A 23,003-nucleotide genomic window follows, 5' to 3' on the forward strand; every position below is an offset into this window, starting at 1 on the left:
TACTACAGAAATCAAATCCAGTAAAGCTTTTAACAGAAACAAAAGAAAACATCAGTCTGCACAGGTCTTTCTAGCCCAAGGCTGAGCAGGATTGGCACTCCAGCTTATCCAGGCTCTCTCTGTGATGGGCTTCACCTGGCCGGGGAAGCACTGCCTGCTAAGAGTCACCCCGAGGAAGTTTTTGGGAGCAGGGGGAGAGAGGCAATTTGGGTCTGGGGAACCGGATTTCAACATCAAAAAAGGTGCAATGTTACATGGCCCAACACCAAAACTTTGGGGCTGGCTGGCAAGGCCTTCCTTGGGTGCACCCAGACAACCTGTCCCTGCGTTCTATTCAGACAGAATTTGCTTTGCAGCGCAGGGGGGAAAGGGCCAAGCCCTTGAAAAGCATGATAAATTTGGGGAGGATTAGGAACAGGGTTGGTGGCCCAGCCAGCAGCTTCAGGTGGGGGCAATGAGCAAGGTGAGAGCAGAGGGATTTACAGGCAGCCACAAACACATTTGCTGAAATACTGTAGCAAGAAGAAGGAAATTTTTAAAAAATATGTACTACTACTAATAATAAAACTGAGCCGGCACCTCAAACTCTCAATACATGTTTTGCTGAGCACCCCCGACAACACACACCACTGAGCCCCTGTGGCTGGAAACCACCGGTTCGCTTACCCTGAGATAGGCGGGAATCATGAACTTCAGATACACAGACGCCCCGAAGCAACGATCAGGCTCATGAAGAACAGCCCAGGCTTGTCGCCTGCTGAACACATCACCCGCTGCAGCGCCAGGCTGGCCTCTGCAACACCGCCCCGTCTCCTGATTGCTGGTGGAAGGACAGCTTCGGTCAGAGCTGGAGTGAAAGTGTCTCCAAACCTCCCAAACTCCATGGGTTTGCAGGACTGGGACTCCCAAGTCCCAGTATCCAAGATTCCTGGGCACAGTGGCGCCAGGTCACACACACTGTGGCAAGCAGCAGCTCCTGGGGCTTTCTCCTGGCTGCAGAGCACGATTTAATTATGGGGGCAGAGCTGCTGGGAGGGAGGGTGCCATATGGCACTGCACACTCAGGAGGGTGCTGGGCCTCCAGGTCCACGCACCATTGGCACGGGCTCAGCTTTGGTCCCAAGTGACCCCGCTGGCCGTTTCTGGCCTCACCCGTTCTCTTCTGCCGTGAGTGTAAAGCCTCCGAGCGGCCGGGAGCGTGGCTGCTCGCTGTAGCTCTTGGCATGGCCACCTGTTGCGCAGGAGACCCAAGGAGGGCTGGTTTCGGGAGGTCCCTCTGTGCGCAGGGCTGGCTGGGGCAGGGGAGCAGCCGGGTTCTGCTGCAGCCAGCACAGAGCAGAGGTGCTGCCCCAAGCACCTCCGGAGAGGGAACCTGTGCCCCCACCTCACACTTACACTTTAGGGTAACGAGCTCAAAGCTAAATTCAAAGAATGGGAGCAGGGACTTTGTTTCCAAAAAAGTGGTAAAAATGTATTTGCTCCGTTTCAGTGCAACTCCAGCTCCTTCTCCAGCAACAGAATTGCATTCAGACTCACAGCTGGGGGATGTCACTGCGAGCTCACAGCACGAGCCCCTTGTCCCTGGGCATCCCAGGCAGACAGACCCCCCTGCAGAGGGGACCTGCCCCCCCAGATGCCATCAGGCTGCCTCACCTGCGCAGTGGCAGAAGCAGCCCGCTTTCCTCCTCCACTCGCCACACCACAAATGGCAAACACCCAGCAGCCGTTGCCCACGGGGGCCACCCAGCCTCTCCCCTCCCCACGTCCCCCAGCCGCTGCTGAGGTTTACTGCCCCCCTCCCGTGCTCAGCTCCCAACCTCCCCTTGTCACCCGCGCTGTCCCCTGGTGCTCACATGCCGGTATTTGCTGCCTCCAGCCAGCCCCCCCCTGCCCTCACCCCCAGGCCAAGCCTGCCCTGTGCTTCTCCGGGTGCTCCCTGCACCCAGCGAGTTTCTTTCGCAACTCCTTTTGTCCTGAGCCATAAGGGGCTTCACAACAGGGAAACAACACAAGAGGACAGAAGTGGCACTGGTTTCTTCTGACGCTGAGCAGGGGTTGCTGAGCTGCCTCGGCATCCCCCAGCACAGAGCAGTGCCGCGGGCTCTGTGCTGCCGGCTGCGGGGCGGCGCACAGCAGGGACGGGCAGCGGGGCCATGCATGGGTGACACGCTCCTCCGGCCACTCTCCAGGGTCTTTCCATATCAGTCCTGGGCAGGTGGGAGCCTCCCGTGTGGCCGGGGGCTGCTCTCACCCCATGATGGGAGCAGGGATGGCCGTGCGTTGGCAGTGGCGTGGCTCGGCGGGGTGGAGAATGACGGCAAGCTGACCTCAGGCAGGGCCCGGACCTCCTCGGGTGCGACAAAGCCGGTGCTGTCACCCCTCTACCGTGGGGCGCCGGGCGCAGTGGTGTGTGTAAGCAGGGGGCTCCGGGTGGAGCTGAGCCTCTGCCCCCAGCCCAGGTCATAGGGCTCCCTGCTCTAAGGGGACGGGCTCCTGGTGCTGCCTCTTGCGCTGCCTCTCTCGCTTGGCCCGCCAGCACACGTAGGCGGTCACCAGCAGGCCCACCCCGAAGATCAGGGTGGCCACCGAGACCACTTTAGCGATGTCCATTTGTGGGCCATTGATGGTGAAGGTGATGCACGTTGCCGCTACACCGATGACCACAGAGACAATGCCAAAGGGGAAGATGCAGCGGTACCAGGATTTCTCCGTCCCGCCCGTGGCCAGGGCCAGCTTGTTAAGCGTAGCAGTGGAGTCGGTGGCCGTGGCCAGTGGCAGCCCTGGTTTTCCTCCCTGCAGGCAAGTGAGTGAGTTGGACTTGCAGCCCATCATGTTGACGAGAAAGCCCAGGAACAACCAGCGCAAAGTGTGGGTGGGCTGAACGCAGGTCCCTGTCCCACCACGAGCCGCTGCTGTGCCGGTGACGGGGTGAAGAGGACAGATCCTACATGGTCGGCTGTGTCCGGCGGCTCGGGGTGCCTCAGTGCTGGGATCTCGGCTGCCGCTGCCCTCACTCCCAGCTTTGGCTCCCAGCTCTTTTGCTGCCAGACGAGCAAGGATTGGAGCGAGGATTGGCAGCGGCAGCAGTGATCTCATGCCGGTGGGAGGACCAGCCCGGCCTCACTGCTTGTTAACTGTTTCAGGCTCTGAGCAGGCAGTTGCCTGCAGCCCAGCTGGGATCACTCTTGTACGTTTTTGCAGTTTCATCTGTTTTCACCAGCCAGGTCCCTGGCCAGGCAGCGCTGGGGCAGGAGAACCGGCCCAGCTGCCCACAGCCCCCAGCTCCCTCAGGGTCACATTGCTGCAAATACCACTTCAGGTAGCCCCATGGGCAGTGAAATCCCAACAGAATGGGCAGCAGGACTTTCAGCCACCCCACAGAGCCCCTTCACCCCCTCCTGACCCAGCGCCAATGCCATCGTCTCCTTCAAAGCTGCTCTTTCTCCCTGTGTCACCCTCTGCCAGCTTTGTCCCCAGCACAGGGCTTGGGGACCCTCGCTGGGAGGAGGAGGAGGAGGAAGGGATGGAGACACAAACAGCCTGGATAGGGTAGGCACAAAAGCCTCCTATCCAGCTCTGACCACCAGCAGAAACTTGTGGGCAAAACCTTTTTGTGCCACCTTTCCCGTGAGTGGATCAGGGAGGTGCCCAGAGCGGAGCTGCCACAAACAGTTCCCATCTTCACTCGCTTCTCCTGCGCTGTTTTTTTTTAATTGGTTTTCCTGAAGGAGAGAGGAAAGGAATGAGCTATCACAGCAAGGAATGAGCTATCACAGCACACGTAAGAGACCTGGAGCCTTTCCCAGGTCAGAGCGTCCCCCAGGCTGATGGAGCCCAGCTGCATTTCTGCATCCAGTGAGAGAAAGCCAAAAACAAGGCAGAAAATCCACATTGTAGAAGCAGAGCTGTGCAGCGAGAGGGCAGCTCTGTGGGAAGGTAAGAAGATGGGAAGGCAGAGGAGCTGATGGGACTGACTTGGGAAAGGGAAGGTTTGGGCATTAGGCTGGACACAGGACACTATCCTCCCCTTTTTTTGTGGGCACTGCTCTTACCCACACTATCCCCAGGGAATCATCCCACTTCAGGAAAGAGGGAAAATAAAGCTGGTCTGAATCAGTCTTTGCCCCCTCTGGGTTGTCTGGGGAGCTGCATGAGACCTGTCAGCATGAAAAGGGGGGCGGCTGGGCCTGCAAGAGCCCTGGGCTCTCTCATTGCCTCTGGTTTCTTAAAAGAAATCCATAAACAACAGAACTGGGGTTTATGAGGAATCAGATGAATTCCCAGATTTCAGGGGGGCTTTGTGCTCCTGCAGCATTGCCTGAGGCCACAGGACACCAGGGACCTGAGCACAGAGGCTCTGGCTGTGCAAATACATAGCACTGGGAGAATAACTACAGGTAAGTCAGATGCGCAATACACGATGCTCTGCAAACTGGAAGTTTTGATATTTATTCTCCTGATTGCTCATTAGAGGAGAAGAGCAGCAGCACAGCCCCACTGGGTAATGCCCTTTCAGCAGCGAGGGACAAATCCCATCTTAAGGCTGATACTTGCCCTTACAAGCTCCATCTTCAGTTTCATGAAGCTTTGTCAAACCTGAAACTGTTCAGGCTTAAATGTTCCGCACTGAGTATTTACCCTAAGCCAAACCCTTGAAGAAAATTTCAGCTAAAACAATTCAGATGCTGCTGAGAACAGGGTCTAGAGGAAAATACCCTGGTGATGGGCCACTTTCCAAAATGCTTCGCAAGAAACCAGTGATGTGACAACACCCCTAAAATCAACTCTAGCCCCCCAAGAGGATGCTGCTGCCAACTCAACCTGTCGTTGCTGGTCCTACCCCCCTGCACTCACTCAGCGGGTTGGGAAGGACTCTTGGTGTCTGTTGAAACACCACAGCGTTAGTGGACTGACGGCTGAACGCGCTTTTGAAGTGGTGCTGAAGAGCAGTGACTGGCCTTGAAAAAGCAGGAGGTGACAAAAACAAGCTCCAACTGGCTAGAACATGAAGCCTTAATACATCTGAAGCTCTGATCTGTGATGAATTTGAATATTTGACTCAGCAATGCTGACGTGACCTGCTGTAGCAACCCCCTGTATCTCCTGGGTTGGTACAAACCACTGCACCCACTACTGGGTTAACAGCTGCTTAAAATTATACAGGAGTAAAACATATACATATACACATAGATATGTACCGATGTGTATATCAGGCTCCTTCATTTATACACTATCTCACCAGATAGTGTTTCCAAAGAAGTAGGAGGCAGCGCTGCCTGCGCATCCGACTGAGGACCCTCTGAAAATCCAGAGGTGGATTTAAAGAAATGTGTTCTCTAAGTACCAGAACAGCAGACAGCAAAGGTGCAGAGCACTGAGCCACGCTGGCATCACCCCCGGTTTGAACAGAAAAGCAAAAAGCCTCAGCAGGACCAGGAGAGCCCTGCACAGGGCTCAGGCGCGGATGGGGTCACCTCCAATAAACTTCTCACACTCAGGCATAGGAAGCAGCTGGATGAACTTGCCCTTCTCCATTCAAAGAGACCAAATTTGGGCAAATCACATATTTTGCAGTGGATTCCTGTGTAAAACCCACAACTACACCAAAGGGAGAAAGGAGGAGGCTTCAGGTTGGGCCGCATGGTACAGGTCCGTTTTTTTTTTGGGGGGGGCCCTCAACTCCTTCCCTCTGCACTCCTTCTTCTGCGACTAACAGAAGGGTGTAATTTTCGTAGCAGAAATAGAGACTCGCGTGCATCCTCTTCCCACAGGAGAAGAGAAAAACACAGCTGGGACTGGATGAGTCACATTGCAGGAGCTGGGATGGATGACACCCCTTGCACACACGCAGACACCCACGGGGATGGTGCTGACCCGTCTGGGCCACGGACGGGGCTGCGGGAGCTCTCCCGGCCACGGGGACACTGCCCAGAGCCCCTGTGGTGCCCTTGCAGCAAAGAGCCACGGGAAGGAAAATAGGGCCCATTCCACGGGGTAATAAAAGCTACCAAACATGGAGAGGCAGCTCTCAAATGCTCAAAAGAGGCAAACTTGGAGAGAGGGAAGGATTACACTGAGGGGAAGCAGTGGCACCTGTATTGACCAGAGGTGGCGGCACACGCTATGAGCCGCGGTGATGCCCACACAACCATTCGGAGCTTGCCATCACATGGTGGCTGCACCCGGCCACAGGAACGACCCCGGCAAAGACAGCGTTGACTTCTGTTCAGCTCCATTACTTTCAAGATAAAGAGCAGGGAAGAAACTCCTCACGCAGCAGGAAAGTTTCAGCAGGAAGCAGAGGTGGCCCCTCATAGTTCATTTTAAGTTGCTGTGTGCTACATAAAACTGGAAAATAGGAGCAAAATAAATCAGGAGGCACAATCTTGGATTCTAGTGATGTAAGAAGTATTTTCCAGGTCTAGCATTCAGCAAAGGGTGAAAAAAAATAAATAAAGCAGGGGAATAAAGTGGCAACGGGCATCAGGAAGTGTGGGTCTGAAAATAGCAGCAAAGTGTCACCTTGATCCACTCCAACAAAGGCTTCTGCAACAGTGACAAGTTGCTAGGTGACATCGCCCTGCTATTTTGGGTCTGTGTCATTACCCTGCGTGGTGAGCCCCACTGGAGCATCTCCCAGCACCGACTGCTCAGCACAGGCAGGGAAACCAGAGCCAGCCTGCCAAACTAACTTCCGAAACAGGGGTGGCTTTTGAAATTAGAGATTCATGCGTCTTACAAGAAAGACACTTTCCTGTGGATTCAAATATAGATAGGAGCAGATGGAAAAGAATTATTATATCATCCGCCCGGCAGTAGCTACGTTCCTTCCCAGCGCTGCGCGGCGTCGGTGCAGGCGGAGCACGTACAGACCTCCCTTCGCACCTTCTGCTGCTCCTCTCCCGTCACCCATCAGTTGATTATCCCACGTTAGACCACAGCAGATATTCAACACAAACAATACTGAGGATGAGATATGATGCAGAAACAAAATAAACCATCACCACCACACCAAAAAAACCCCACCAAAAATGCTAACTAGGAGAAAAGCTGATGCACAGCAATGTTGTTGATGATCTCTGCCCCCAAAGACGCTCAGGACCCTCTCACGTGGGCAGGCGCTGCCTGGGGAGCTGAGCGAGGCACCAGCAGAGCTCAGTCTGACTCACAGGGCACACACACCAGTTTTAAGGCGGGCAGGTAAGATCGACACCTGGCACATTGGAAGAAGCTGGTTTACTGTAATTAGTACTTTTTCTTTTTTCAAAACCGCAAAATAATGCTATTTGCACTGTCATAAGCAAAACTCTGAATTAATCCTCTTAAATGGAGGCTATGGCACTGGCACAGCTGTGAGGCAGAGTCATATACCATTCAAATCATTAATGTTTTGTTCATTCAAACAACTCCATTAAATCTGGGGGGGCTGCTTTTGCAAGGAGAACACAATCACTGCCAAGGGCTTTGCCACCCTCAAGGAGAGTCCACAACAGTGTAATGAAGGGCCCTGATAAACATCATTTAATACTGGACAAGACCAGGTACTTACAATTGATAATAGCTGCAAAGATTTTGCCAAACACCCCAAATTTCCTAATGATGCTAAAGGTGAGCCTTCTGGGCTCACAAAACACAGTTATGTTTAAATTTACATGGAGTCCAAACTTGTTAAAATATTAAAAATACTATGCCTGATTCATCGCCACATGCAGTGATTTGAATTCTGTCCATTTACACAGCCAGCACACAATCCTAATTAAAGCACTGGAGACTATTTACAATTTCATTAATTTTTTCAAAGTGTTGGGGTGTTTTTTTATTTCTGTTTGTTTGTTTTTCATTAGCACTTTTGTGCTGTCTCGTGTGTTCATATATCTGGTTGGTACCAAGCACTCAATTCCTCCTGAAGGCACTGCAGATGCCCATCGCCTTGCATGACAGTACTGAACTGCTCAACAATTTCAAAAGCGAGATTTACTGCTGGAAGAGGCTTCATACCAAACAAGAGAAGTGTTATATATTCTATAATGTAGAACCCAAAGCAGGAAAAAAACCCCAAATGCTGAAATCCTCAGATAATGTACTCTGCCAGAATCCAAAGCTACATCATGATGCCAGCTGCATCAACAGTTGTGGTGCAGTGGGTTTATTAGAGGAAAAGGATGACAAGGAGCTACAGAGGTGCAGTGCAACATAATTTACAATGCAACTTCATTTGTGGTACAAAAAGCAATCTCACTTGGAAGTCTTACTGACCTCAATGTGCACATTAACTCTCGTTTTCTTCTTCTTAGACTGGATATGTGACTAATAAATTGTTTTCCACTATAATACGCAAGGGCTCAAAAAAGCCTAACCAGCAAGCGTTGGCACAACTGGGACTGTGTGTTCTCAGAAGCCAGGAGGGAAGATTTCAGACAGGCTTTTCCCCAGGGTCAGTCTCCTCCACTGACTCAGAACTTGCATCTATTTGCTTTTTCCTATCCAAACTCCAGGTCCACTGATTACCTTTCTTGTTCTGTCTAAAAATAAGTCAAACATCTCCGTTTGTGTGCCTAAATAGCCCACTGCTGTAATTTCTCGCCTTCTGAAATTACAGTTCAAAACTCGCTTTTAATTTTGTTTTCCCCTCCTATTACCAGCTCTTTATACCCTGACACGCATGGCACGCTGCTTCCTGCCCTCTTCTTTCTGACTGGGCTCAGATGAATTAATAAGAAACAGATTTTTCTTGATTACAATGCTGAAGCCCTTCTTTCTTCACAAATTAAAAGCAAGATGATAGATCTTTTCTTCTCTGTGGTGGTTTTGATGTGACAAAAATAGTATTCGATCTGCACGGTGGATAATAGAAATTTTATTACCTATTTAATGAATTGTTTTCATGTTGGACTGAGTCATGGTTAGGGGTTTTGTTTTGTGAGGTTGTTTTTAATGCAAGTGAAGGAGGACTAGCAAGTTTCCAGTGAAACCAGATATCAACTATGGTAGTCCCAGCGCATATGCTTAAAAAAACCCCGAAACAAGAGGCCTTGTTCCAGACAGCATAGATATGGCAAAAATCAAGTTAATGAGCAAGTGAAATAATATCATTTTGCAGATAAAATTGAGGAGTCCCTGGTGTCAGATTCATCATCTGCTACAGCACCTCAGTGACCCCACCTGGTGACAGGACTCGGCACTGAAAATGCACAGCCCTGAACCGGCTACCAGCCTGCAAAGAAAATCCACGTTGGCCCCTTCTCCTGGCTTTCACAAGGCTAATAAAGCTTTCCCAACTCATTGGTTACTGTGCACCAAGAATGAGACACCCTGGGACAGCCTGGAGCAGCGCTGTGCATCCTGTGCTGCTCACATTCAGCATCCTCGGTGCGGTTTGCACTCACATTGTAACCCAACAACTTTCAGGTTTATCAGAAGCAGACATTTCTCAGCAAAGCTTCAGCTGGAAATCTCAAGCTGATGCTCAATTCTGTAACTTGGGGAGAAACTGATTTGAGTAAGAAAAAGGAAATATTAAAAAAGGATGCGCGTGGAGGACATAGGACATATAACTCCCCCTACAACTTCTACTACAAACACAATTTTTCTCTCTCAGCATTTTACAGCACCATTGGCTCTTTCTAGATCAACTGGCTCAACCACACACTGCCTGATGAGTTGCTGATTCAGGTGTTAATGCTTCAGACTTGGCTACATACAGTGTTTTAATTAAGTAACCTGCTCTCTGGAGCTTTCTGAAAGCTCACTTAGAGAATAATGCTGAGAGCAAATCTGCCATCTACACAGTGTGCTGGGATTTTTGCTCCCAGTTGAACACTTAGACCACTTGTTGATGAAATTCTCTTATCCCTCACACAGTTCATCTGATTTTACCTCTCTGAACTGTAACCTGTGTGGCTGGGGAGTCCTTCCCGCCCTTGTCCCAGAGGTGGGATCCTGCAGCTCCTGCTATATGCACACTCATTTCAGCAGGTCACAGGCTGTTGTGCTCCACCACTGCTCACATGGTGCTGGACTTCCTCAAGAAGGGCTGGAAGAGGCAGGACATTCCTCCACACCACTTGTGGTGAGATTTGCCTTCTTCCTTACCAAGAAAGACTCGAATTATTTCTACTTTAGATGGAGAATATCCCATGGAGATGGACAAGTCACACTGTTCACTCTCTACATGCTGCATCTCCCAAGGAAGGAGCTGTAGCAAGCCCCTGGTCACAGATCTGATAACTTCCTATGAGATAAACCCTTTAAAGGTTTCAACATGATGAACATCCAGAAATAATCAAAGACAACTAATGCATGTGAAATCCTACAAGAGGGTCCACTGATGGCAGTGTGCACTAAGAGCAGCACTAACTCTGGCTTTCCACTGGTCAAATGTATTCACAAGAACAAAAACAGCAAGTGGAGAATCTGCAGAGGGGAAGGAAAGGAGGAAGCTGGTGAAAAAGACAAACCATAGCATTGGAAATGCCTAAAGTCACAGATTTTGGAAAGAAAATAAACTTGTCTCCTCCCAGGAATGCAGCTTCACAGCCTTTACCAGCAATAAAAAACAAAGACTTTTTAAGGTAGGGGACAAAAAAGGAATAAGAGCTGCTAATCCTCCCTGGCCCTCACCAAGCTTTGTCTCAGCTCATGTCTGCGCAACACCAGTATCATCTGTCACTTTCCAAAAATACTGCTCATTTCCTGTAGTTTTGTAATGCTATCCCCTGGCATCACAAACACTACCTTTTGTCTTTCTTTTCTGCTCATCTCAATTTTACGTACCAATATAATTTATTTCTATAACAATAGCACATTTTATAATGAAAAAGACCACCCAAGCACTAAGTTGCTATTGAATCCTTATCTCTGCTATAGCACAAGACTCATTTGAAAAAGTGAGTCATTCGAGTCATTTAAAGTCTTACACATTTATGAAAATTATAAAATGTCTCTCACATGGTGTAGGAAGAGTAATAAAATCACACTGCCCCCAAAGGCACAAAAACACTCAGGTACCTGCCTGTCATCACACCAGGAGCTGTGCTCCCCTTCTGCACCACTTCTACAGTGTCAGCTTTCTTTTTGAGCTTGCAAGAGCCCCTGCAAACCCATTTTTGTGAGTTCAGTTGCTTTTTCACAGTCCTTTCACACCTATGCAGTCCTTGCTGTGGCAGTGAAGTTACTGCCAATTTCCACTGGACTGCTCTGTGAGAAGGAGCAGAAGCTCCATGACTCATGCAGTGCTTACAGACACAACTTATGGATAACAGCACGAAAATTAACAATACCAAATGTCATCTCCAAAATTCAAACATGCAGATGTTATGCCCACAGCACATGACCACGATAATTTAGGAAGCAGTGTTTGCTCCTATGAGCAGCCTTTTAATCAGCACCTCCAGCGCTGCTGACCACATCATGGTTTCCCCCATAGACCACACAGATGTAAACACCACAGAACTCCGTATGCTGCACTGGGGAAGAAGGTAACTAACTCCTGCCCTGCGGACTCCATGGGAAATCAAATGCCATCTACAGAGAGTTGCATGCAATTCAGTTAAAAAAGTGAAAGTAAGAGATGTTGATTTTCATGTCATTTGGATGATTTTCAGTGAATTCTGTGTGTCAGAAAGGGTCACGCATTCAGAAGAGACGGACAACTAACCCTGGCCTTGAGAAAGAAACAGTAGGGAAAAATAATGGCCTCTGTCAGCACCGCTAAGAGCTAAATCCCCTCAAGCAAACAGTCGTAGTCCAGCTAAGAGATGGTGTGAGTTGAACTGTAATAAGCAGTAAAAACACTGCAGTGGTACACAGTGGTCCTTCCCTAAATGTACTTCAAAGTGCTCACAAGCAGAGGTATTCCACATGACTACAGCATTGCTTTGATTGTCACACAAATGCCAGGGGATTTGGGGATTATAAGCAAAAATCTAAGATGCATGAGGAACCAAAGCCAGAATTTTCCCATGGTGACAAGGTCAGAATTGCCACTGAATCTGTGTTTTCCACAGTCAGGCAGGACATTGCATTTTAGCCCATGGAATGCTGCTCCTCCATCAGCTACCACACAGGCTCAGCAGTAACACAGAGGGCCGAGTGCCACCTACCGAGCTGCTTTATCAGCTCCCTCCTGCTGCAGCTGGATTCCCTGACATCTCTCAAGTGCAGATACTCCAACTCTTCTTACCTTTCTGTCTCAGGCACGATCACCAGGTAGGATGACATAGCAACAACATTTCAGTTGTAGGCTGGGTGTAAATCCTTACAGAAGAGCTTGGCAGGTTGTGAAGCTGCCTGAAGGGGCCCTGAACCAAGCAGCGAAGTGACTGACAGGGTGATGAGCAGGGACTGCTCCAGCTGCACAGCGCTCCAGACACCGGTGCAGAGCAGGTACCTGCAAACCAGAGCAGTTCTGCAAGAGGCACTAAACTACTGCACATTGGAAACGGTCAGGGAATATTAGATAGCGACCACTACAATGCTGGTTATATGCCCATTGGTGAACAGAGTAATAGGGAAGCAGTATCTGACGTTCTGTAGATTTTCGGATGCTGGAAGGGTGTGCTCCACCACAGTGGTTATCTCATCAGTATAAATAATGTTTTATTGCCTGCTACACTGTCTGCATACAGGAGCCCGGTGTCACAACCACGGCAGTTAAGAATCTAGAGCTGGCTAGAGAGACCGACTTTGGAAGAAAAGTCAAACCCAGTGTCCATTAAGCCCTGAAGAGGTTTCACAAAACCTCAGAGTTAGTAGGTCATAAAGTGATATAAAACAAAAGCAAGCAAAAAAAAAAACCCAAAACACACTATCCATGAAATTTACTCATACAAACAGGCAGAGTACAAAAGTTAATAGAAAAGATTTATTGCTCAAAACGGTCTCTGGTTATGTGAATGGCAAGTAGGAGGCTCCCACCAGATCAATCTGCCAGCTCATCTCTCACCAGCACAGGGAATCGCTTGCCCCCTTCACAGAGCTGCGTGTACGTCGCCCGATAAAGCTGAGCTGCAGAGGTCTCCGGGTAGCGCCGGGACTCCAGGACAGGCAGGAGTTCTGCCATCATAACCTGGGCAGGAGCAAAGGAGACATGTCACCAGAGCCAGTGTGCACTTTTCGGATTCTGTGAAGTGGCTGCATAACAAGTGAAATCTAAGCAGAGCAGTATGACTAATAATGTGCTAATTAATAAACAGATCGATCTTTTGTCATATTTAACAAAGGCAGAGCTGTTCATTCTCTGCTCGTGAAGTACACCAGCAATCACCCAGTGTTCATTGAGCAGAGAGATAAATGATGCTTTTCCTCTGCTGCAGAGACGGCACAACACTGGGGCAAGATCAGCATCCTGCAAGAAACTGAGGCTAATGTTGAATCAGGAGCTCTGCAACCACACAATGAAACGCTTACTCACCCAACGGCAAGTTCAACATCTCACTTAGGACTGTTCCTATTACCTCCGAGTTGGGCCAGATTAATACCAGATAGATGGGCAAGTGGCCAACTCCAGCCCAAACAGAACAAAGTCGCACACCCCCACCAAGAGTGCAGGCTACAGGGGATCCTAAAGCTGTCCAACATTACCCGACCCAGCCTCTGTTTAAGCCTCACTCATGATCTCAGTCCATGCTCTCAAACAACCCACTGGTCTGTCACAGCTCTGGGATGATGACTGTGACTGACAACTCAAGCACAGGTGAAGTCCTAATCAAAGGGCTAAAGTTAGTCTTTAGTACCCTTCTCTTAAATGAATGCTCAGAAAGACATTTTGCCTGGGATTCTTTTTCAGCTGGCATGTCTGAACAGTCTGCACATTAAAAACCACACAGCCCCCTGTACACACTGCTTGCCCAGGAGAAGAGCAGGCAATCTACTGTACCAAGTCCATTCACTTCACCTGTCCCAAGAATTTCAGCTATCTTGCACACTCTGCACAGAGCTGCTTCCGACACTCAGAGCTCACCCAGCACAAAGCACCTACTTAGATACATGAGCAGAGGAAATTGAGTCAGTTGAGAAAGTATCGGGCAGCGGGCTTCAGTAACTACTTCATTTTGGGCAGATAAAAAAATCAAAAACCTCACAAGCCGTAATTCAGGATTATAGCACTGAAGTCCCATTTGAAGACAGGCAGCAATTTATCTTCAGCCAGAGGAAGAAGTGCAGCCATTTATGAATAACTTTTCTCTGGCTTACAAAAAATAGCTTTCCCACAGTCTCTATCATTCAGGTCAACAGCAAAGGTTAGGTCAAAGGAGTAGATGTGATTTTACACATCTTCCCTGCCCTTTGCTGCTGCTGGTTGAGAAGAACAAACGATTCTTGTGCTGCAAGCACTCTGCTCAGGCTGGTGGAGAGACTGACCTTCCATCGTGTTCTTACAGGCAGCCTCGGAATTGTAAAGTCACGACTAGCAGCACAGTGGTTTGAGACTTAAGAAAGGAACCGAGGGCAGAGGAGCTCAATAAGTGGAGGTCACACAGGAGAGAATGACCAAGTGGGTGCCCTGACGGGGGTCTAACAAGCCACCAAAAAGGGTCTCCAGGCATTGCCAACAATATCCTCCACTGCCAAACTCTGAAAGAGTAGCTAAAATAAAAAATCTTATCAGGAGAGGGTCAGACATTTAAAGGCCTCTGCTGTGGCCTTAGCTAAAAAAGTCAGTTCATTCATCTACAAAGTAAGCAAGGCATTGATGGGACTTGGACACAAGGCATAAACATAGAAACACCCCTGAGAGAGCTTGCTGGGCTGCTGCTCCCCCATCAGGACCCTGTACGCCAGCTGTTGCCTCCCAGTTGTCCTTTTCTTGCCCTTACCCAGGAGCACTAACTTTTAAAGACTCACCTTTTGTAAGGCAATTTCTTGGTGCAGCATTGACACTTGCAGCTTCAAAGCAAACAGGTCCCTCAGCTCCTGGAAACTGGAGTAACAAAGGAGAGGCACAGCCAGCACACTGGCCCTGTCACACATCTGTCCCCTGAGAGGAACACAGGCTGGAGAACAACTTCCTACATCCCCAGTACAGTCTGGGCGCAGCCTCCTTTGGGACTCCACAGCTGCCAGGGTGGAAGAATTGGCAGGAGGAAGGAATATACAAGTTAGATCTGCACTTGGAGAATTTGTGATCTACTTATTGTTCCTAGAAATGAATGACTAACTATACTGTGTTAGTCATGGTAAGCTCCTCACATATAGCACAATCACAACATCTTAAGCTACAGCATGCAGTGTCCCCCATCTCTCAACAGCTCCATCACCTGCTCTCCTGAATTGGAGCAGCTAAAGCCCCAAGCATCTCCTGAACACAGATGGGGGGCAAACAGATATTATGGCTTTGTTTGCCACCACAGAATTTTATATGTTACCTTATCATTAAGGATTACCAGAAGAAAAATCACTTTGGTCCACAGTGTTCCGTGCAGAGATGGTAAGCTACTGTTAAAGCATATCTGGCCACACTCATACCTGGCTAAAAAAACAGGGACCGGCTCACCTGTTTGCAGAAGCTGCAGCTTATGCAGGCACTGGGAAACCGTGGTTTCCAAACCCTCCAAGGTCAGAAGGCTTTCATACTCTCTTTGCAGAGTGGGATAGTCTAGAACAGAAGCAGAAGAAAACCAGCAGGCATGAGTTTATTGAAACCTTCCTCTCCAAATACCAATTTCTAGAGTGGCCTTGAGTTAACCAGCCCTCCTCTTAGGCAGAGAAGGCTCCTGTCCCTCATGTCCAGTACATGACAAGAGCACAAGACACATGGAACTGGAGCTCACCAAAATAATCTTTATTCCACCTTCTACCCTCTCCACTCAATGCCCCCCACCCCCTTTTTTTTCCCTTTCTTACCTGCAAGCTCAGCTTCCACATACTGGCTCAGAAGGGAAGGGACATCCTGGAAGACCTTTAATTCCTCCTCTATCTCTGCAGGACTGAAGGCCGGCATCGGTGAATAAAACTCAAGCAGTAGCAGCTTAAGGAAGGTTTCACACCACCAGCTCTGTGTGCTATCCCGAGCCCTGGGCCAGCTGGTATCAGGGGCAGAAGCAGAGGACAAGCAGCCCGCAAAGCGGCATTGCCGGGGGAAGGTGAGGACAGCACAGCTGCCTGTTTGCCTAGTGGCCTTGTTTGCCTGGATCAAAAGTTGTATGACTGCTCTAGAGCTGCACTATGAAAAAAACACTTCCTAAAGACCCAGCTTGAACTCCTACTATTGGAGGCACAAGTCTCTCCAGATAGCAGCACACTGCAGAGTGATGGCACCCAGTGCCTGCTGTACTGCACCCCCTGCTCATGGAAGGGCCGGTGAGCTGAGAAAGGATACGGTTGTCTGAATCCTCTCTATGAAACGGTTCCTTGCAGCTGCTGCATCTGCACTTGTTTGGCAGAGACGACATCTCTCCCATGCCCTGAAAATTCAAAAGGGGCGGGAGGTGGAAGGAAGTGTTATGCTCCACTGTACCAGATGGTGCTCTCACTGAGCTGCAACACACATATACAACATATCAGCACTTCGAGTACAAGTAACTTCCTCACCTCTCTCTTTTCCAGGTTATTTACTACCCACTTCCCCCTCATTCTTGACAGCGAGTATTAGAACAAGGACACCCCGCAGAAAGCATTAGACACTGCAAAACATGTTGTTTCTCTCGACTTGTTTTGAGGTGAAGGATTTACAGCCATCAGAAATGCCATACAAGACATGTCTATAAGGAGAACGTGAACTCGCAGCACATCACTACTTCTGTTGCATCACCCAGTCTATATTTTTATCACACAGGAAACAACAAAACTTCCCTTGCTTTCTTGAGGGGTAAGTCATTTGCATTTCTATACATTCACTCTGTTAGTAAATGTATACAATAAGGAATTACAGAAGTAGATCAGACAGGACAAATTCTCACTCTAGCTTTTAGCACAGTGATTCCTTCATAAGCCAAAGTCATCTTTAATCTTTTTTCTAGGACGTAACACGTTTGGCAAGAAGCATGACAACGCATCAGCATCAGGGACACAGAACAAAGGTTTAAGGACAGTATCAGGAGTAAGCTGGCCAGGACCTTGTAAAAGAGTCAATTTTTTAAAATGAAGTGTTGCACAAATAATAGTGCTACCATTTCACTTAAGAGTCCAGCATCCCCACAGTCCCCACAATATCCTGACTGCTTTAAAGAGCCAGCACATCTCAGTCAGTCTCCCAAAACCTGCCGCAGTAAGAGCCATCGGAAGCTTAAAATAGTTATGCAGCGCATGACTGTCTAACCCAAGTGTGCATGTGAATGGATCTTTAAATCATGATAGAAACAGCAGTTTTCAGAAACACATTATGCAAAGAAATAGCAAGGTTAACAGAACAAATCTTTAGAGCAAAGGTTACTTTCAATCTGTCACTGAGTTGAAAGTAATAGAGAAGAGTATAAAATTACCCCAGTGTGATTAGGATGCCCAAAGGCTCAATTTAAAAGTGAAAATTAAGGGAACTAAGACTTTGCAACTTGCTGAAAGGCAACTAACAAACTGGTGTCTGATAAGTGACAGTTGCCAAGAAAAGGGGGAATTCTCAAGGGTAGCACAAGGATCTATACCTAGATTTAAGATAGGGTTTAAACTTAATATCTGGACAAACCACATAATGAGAAACCTGCTGAATTATGGCAAGACTTCTCAGAGGAAATGGCGGGAAACACATCCAGAGGACTGGAGAATGGACTAGAATACTGAGTTCACTAGAAACCCAACCAGTCACATTGGCACTGGCTCTATTTAGGAGAGTTAATCAGCAGAAATCAGCCTCAAACACACACAGCCATGGTGCTCCCAGGCTGGAGAGGTGCCCCAGCAAAACAGTTCAGATCAGCAGCCAGTTGGGAAACTCTTTCATTGCACAGGGTGCACAGACACCCACCCCACAGGGTTTCCTGCCTTCAACTACTAGTGTACAGTATCAGCAGAGACTTCTGCAGCACTGTTAATCCCATTATTAAAAGCACTCCAGTACCTTTACAACTTGGGGATTAACAGGGATTAGCGCTCTGAAAACAAATATAACACTAGTGGCTAGAAAAACATGAAAACACATATTCTCAGACACAGCCTTGCAAAGACGTGGTGTCGGACCACTGCTCCTGCTCCGAGTTCAGATCCCACTCACAGCAGGGTCAGTGCCTCCCCATGACCCACAGCCCAGCCAGGTCTCCTCCATCTGACCCCTCCTCACAGCCCCTAAACAGAGGGTGGTTCTGGACTGGACTGATCAGGCTGGGCTTACCTGGAGTTCCTGGAATAGGCTTTCCTGTAGGGAAGGGGTAGCTTCAGCTGGCATCTGCAAAAAAAGAGAAACATCAGTCCTGACTGCTAGAGAGCAACAGAGCCTTATCTTCACAGAAAATGACATTTTGTCTAAATTTGAAATTAATTTGGCTGTAATGGAAAATGTCAGTAACCCTGAAGACTGAATCCACCACTGCCTTCAGCCTGTCCTCATGGAATAAGGATCCACAAGGATTCCACAAGCATCACTGAGCTGACCTAGGAGAGCTCCTGCATCTCCCCACCACCACCACCAGAGAGAGGTTCATCCCAGCTGAGAAGCTGGGAGCAAAGCCTTGACAGGCAAAGACACAGAAACAACAGGTTCAGGGAAACTGATCAGTACAGACTCGAGCACAAGCAAACCTCCCCATGCTGCCACTTCTGAGTGTGACAAGGCAGCTTTGCTTAGCACCACACCATACTCAATTAAATGGGAAAGGGACATTTCAGCTTCCACTGGGAACATGCAGAATAAGCCTTAACGTGTTGCTGCAAAAACATGTGGGTTGGCATTTCTAGTCACATGCAAACTATGAACACAAGACTGACATTGGGTTTTTAAGTAAGTAAATATTTGCATTCAGACTCCTTTTCCCCAAGGAACTGTCACTTAGGGTCCTGTGTCCATCTCAACACCACATGAACAGCAATCATTCCCTCTCTGCACAAACACAAGAGATGGGTTGTGGGAGCTGAGAACTATTTCTCAAAATTTTCCAGGTACAGGCACATATTATATCTCAACTTCACTGTTTTTCTAAAGAAAAGAGTACACAGAAAACAATATAGAAGTTATTTAAAAAAGAAAGACTGGTCTGAATGCAAAGCAAATCTTTTAAGTATTATTTTGCCACTTCTCCACAGAGAATCCCAGTAACATCCACTTCATAATTCTTCCTACACCAAACACTTGAAACAACTGCATTCTAGCCAATACTGATTTGTGTAGTTACACAGGCAATAGCTTACAGGTTAAAGGGGATAGTATAAAACACAGATGCCATCTCTCCAAACAGCACTGGGCATATGCTTTTGAGATAAAGAATTCATGCATTATGTATTATCATTGTGTAAAAAAAAAATTTAAAAAAAATCAATAACCTATAATAGAAAGTGGACTCAGAGGAAAACTAATGCTTAAGAAAGCTCTACCAGAGGCATCTTTCCAAAACTGTCACAGGGGGCTGTGAAATATCAAAAGACTTAGTTAAAACACTTTCAAAGTCCCAGCCATCCAATATTAAGTCCTTAAAATGAAAACACTCACTCAATCACAATAAAGGCTTTTAAACTGTAAAGGATCCTTCCTCTTGAGAAGGATCTGAGGAGTGGTGAAATCCAGCTGGGCCCTACAGAACAGCTGCAGAGACCAGGCTTTACAGACGTGCTAGTCCAGATGTCAAGCAGAAGAAGATGGAGGTGCCCATCTCCCAGCACTTACCCTTTCTCCTGGAGGGTGACTGTCCGAGGTGAGGTGCTTCCTCCCAACACGCCTTCAGCAGCAGGGTTCTCCTTTCGGCTGGACTCTCCCAGGGAACAACTTTTTTTCCCTGCATCTAAGAGCTGCCTGCCAGCAGCTACAGAGTTCTTTCCCCCAGCTGAATCCCCTATGGAAAAGCTTTGCTGCTGATTCAGTGCAGATCTGGACAAGCCAGGTGTCTTTTGGGGTTCAGCAGCAGCACAGGCCCCTCGGTCACTGGCACTGATTGCTTTCCTATGACTTCTTCCTTGTTTGCAAGCCACCCCTTTTGAGGAGCTCTTCCCAGCTGCCCTGGGACCTTGAGAAACACATCTAGCTGGGGCTCTCCTTTGCAGTTTTTTCACATCTGGGTCAGTCCTATAAGGAGCTCTTAGCTGGTATGGAGAGGGCTTCTTCACAGCAGCAGGCTTTTTGCTTACAGCTCTCACCTCTGTGCTCTCAGGAACATCTTCAACAGCTACAGGCACTTGCTGCTCTTCAGCATTCTTGGGAGGAGGTCCTTCACCTGCAGATTTCTCTCCTGTAGCTCCCTGGGCCTTTAATGGAGTTTTCAAGACACTTTTCCTGACTTTAAGTGCTTTCTCTAAGGCCCTGTTCAGAAGCTCCAGCTCCTCCAGCTCCTTGGGTGAAGGCCTGTTCTCTGCAAGAGGAGAAGATGCATCAGAAGGTCCAAACCTGGACCTTCTCTATTTGTCACTACAAAAACTCACTCTTCCAGGTGTTACCGAAATAAATCAAATCCACTGAATGGCACAGCGAGTTCAGCCACCTTCCCATAGCAACTACACAGAGGAAGCAGGCAGGTTTGCCAAAAGCCCTGAAGACACTAGGATAGATGGGGGTCACAGCAGAAAACAGTTCTCCAGACTCAGCCTCCCAGTTGCCACGAGTGACAATCACCATGTCTCGGTGCAAACGCTTCATCGCTGGCCTCGGTTACCATGATACAACTCCAAGCTAACACCAAGGAAGTCAGTGCAAGGAAGGAGGCAGAGGGGGCTTCAACTCGATGCAGAGCTTGAGAGGGATTTCTAAGAAGTAACATACAGGGCCACCAGGCCGGCAGAGAAACACTCACCTTGCCCGTCGCTGGAGCCGGGATCCGGCTGCGGCTGTTCGTCCTCCTCACTGCCCCTGGCGGGAAGAAACACAGCGCCCAGGGCCGGCATCGCTGTACAGCGAGGGGTCGGCTGCGGAGACACCAGCACCCGCCCCGCCGGCACCACAGACCCCGGACCTCCCCGCCGCGGCATTCAGGGCTCCACCGCCTCCCTCCCGGCCCAAGCTCGGGGCAGGGCCGCCCGGGGTATCCCGTTGGGCAGGGGTCGGGCCGAGCCCGGCACGGGGCTGCACTCACCAGCGCTGCAGGAGGGCCCGGCTCCGCGCCGCCCGCTGCTCCAGCTCCCGCCGCCTCTCTGCGCCTTCCCCCAGCGCCGCCACCAGCGCCGCCGCCACCCTGTAAGACGCAACACCATCAGCGGCCCGCCGGGGCAGGCCCCCCCCCACGCCCGCCCGCCCGCCCGCCCCACTCCGTCCCGTCCCGCTCTCACCGCCGGCCACAGCCCGTAGGCAGCATGGGCCGCGTCGGCCCGGCCCGGCCCGGTCCGGTCCGGTCCGGTCCGGCCTGGTGCAGAGCACCGCTCTGCGCGTCCCCACAGCCAAACCGCGCGCCGGCACTCGCGCTCCTTATGGCCCTGCCAGGACCGGCGGGGCGGGGCGGGCGCTGAAGGGCGGGAGCGGAAGCGGAGAGTGCGGCATCGCCGGGATTCCGCGTTTTGACGGGTTGTGAGAGTTGCTGTGCCTGCCCGGCGGCGGGCGGCAGAGTGCCGGAGATCCCTCAGTCCCGCTTGACCCAGGGCAGCCGCTTCTCCTCAGATGGGTTGAACGCTTCCCTCTCTCCCCAGCAGCGCTTCTCTGGGGGGAGCCGGCCGACCTCGGGGGCGGCTAAAGAACCACTGGCAGAGCAGACCCATCCCAGCAGTTTCTTGCATCCTGAGGTTTTATTTCTCTCAGCCTTCGCTGTGGCTGCCCACGGAGGTGGAGCCACCCGAGAACAGGCAGCGCGCAGCCCACCCGTGTCTGTGGGAGCTGGAGCCCCCCAGGCCGTGCTGCACAAGGCCCACGGGGGCGGGAGATGAACACTTGCCCATCCAGGGGCTGTGCCTGAGCCCACGGCCGGGCTGCGAGCAGGGAGAGCAGTAGAGCCCGCAGTCCAGCACCCCAGCAGACACACCGTGCTCTGCAGGCTGCTCTGCTGCCTTTGGTGCGCATCAGCAAAGAGACTGATCTGTGGGTTTTGTTTTGTTTTACGCAGAGAGGAATTTGCCTTGTTCTGCACCTGTGGAAGCTGCCTAGTTGCTCACAGGATCTCTGTTGGCAGCTGGGTGCTGCCGGGCTCCTGTCGGGAACACGGCTGCTGCTGCGGGGTGCAGTTCTCCGAAAGTGCCCATAGCTGGCACTCGGCGCTACCTGTTCAGGCAGCGGAGGAGCAGGAATCCAGTCCTCGCCCTTGCCCAGCAGAATGAAAAATAACTAAGATTTAGAAAGTAGGAAATAAATGGGTTTTGCCTTTGAGGACTGAATCGTCAGGTTGAGATGTTCATGGTTTCTCTGTGGCCACGTGACCACAGACTGTTGCAGAGGAAAAAAGATGAGAGTGTTATGTGAGTGGTGGAGACAGGACTTTAAAACCGTTATAAAACATTACAAACATATCAATAAAGTCATGGAATCGGTTGCACAGCACACTGTGGACTTCCACTGTCACCACTGCAACATATTCCAGGTGTAAATTGCACATTTGGCATGTGCGAAGAATTATTTTCTTTCTACAGACTTTGCAACACAATCTGAAAATTAAGCTGTGTCCTTTCCTGGCACGTCTCGCAAATAAGTGTGAGTTCACTGTCGAAACACTGTTAACATCTCTGCTTTTGAGGCACAAGCCAAGACAGAGTCCAGCCTGCTCTTCATGGCTCCATGAGCTCAGCAGGGCTAACAGAAGTATCACTCAGAAAATGATTTAATCAGCAAAGTCAACAGCTGTAATGCTGTGAGCCCCCCTGGGGAGCACAGCAGTGGGACAAGAATGGCTCAATTTCAGACAGCTGCTTCTCTAAGTCAACTGCCTTTTCCTTCTGCAACGTTCCCACTGGATTTGCTTGTTGGACAAATAGGGGCTTGACTTGGAATATCTGGATTTGCTGTAATTTGCGCT

At 49.7% G+C, this 23,003-nt stretch overlaps 1 protein-coding gene across 1 annotated transcript; it reads right to left on the reverse strand.

Moving 5' to 3' along the window:
• Window positions 1-12,848: 12,848 nt before the first annotated feature.
• TEDC2 (tubulin epsilon and delta complex 2) lies at window positions 12,849-21,763 on the reverse strand. The gene is made up of 10 exons (XM_065850734.2): window positions 21,337-21,763; window positions 21,144-21,242; window positions 20,865-20,920; window positions 19,748-20,426; window positions 18,263-18,316; window positions 16,319-16,403; window positions 15,844-15,952; window positions 15,494-15,595; window positions 14,845-15,056; window positions 12,849-13,066 (listed from the first exon to the last, which is right to left on the reverse strand). Exons 1-10 carry the CDS (start codon window positions 21,360-21,362, stop codon window positions 12,920-12,922), a joined length of 1,569 nt encoding a protein of 522 aa, XP_065706806.2. The 5' UTR covers window positions 21,363-21,763; the 3' UTR covers window positions 12,849-12,919.
• Window positions 21,764-23,003: the final 1,240 nt, after the last annotated feature.

This window comes from Patagioenas fasciata, chromosome 15 (genome assembly GCF_037038585.1).
Source record: "Patagioenas fasciata isolate bPatFas1 chromosome 15, bPatFas1.hap1, whole genome shotgun sequence".
NCBI lineage: Eukaryota > Metazoa > Chordata > Aves > Columbiformes > Columbidae > Patagioenas > Patagioenas fasciata.

Excerpts from the sequence above, each read along its gene's own strand:
- TEDC2 (XM_065850734.2), bottom strand. The coding sequence starts at position 21,362 with ATGCTGCCTACGGGCTGTGGCCGGCG. Across the intron at positions 18,317-19,747 it reads GTCACCCTCCAGGAGAAAGG|ATGCCAGCTGAAGCTACCCC; the intron begins GTAAGTGCTGGG and ends CTTTTTTTGCAG. Across the intron at positions 13,067-14,844 it reads AAGAAATTGCCTTACAAAAG|GTTATGATGGCAGAACTCCT; the intron begins GTGAGTCTTTAA and ends GCTCCTGCCCAG.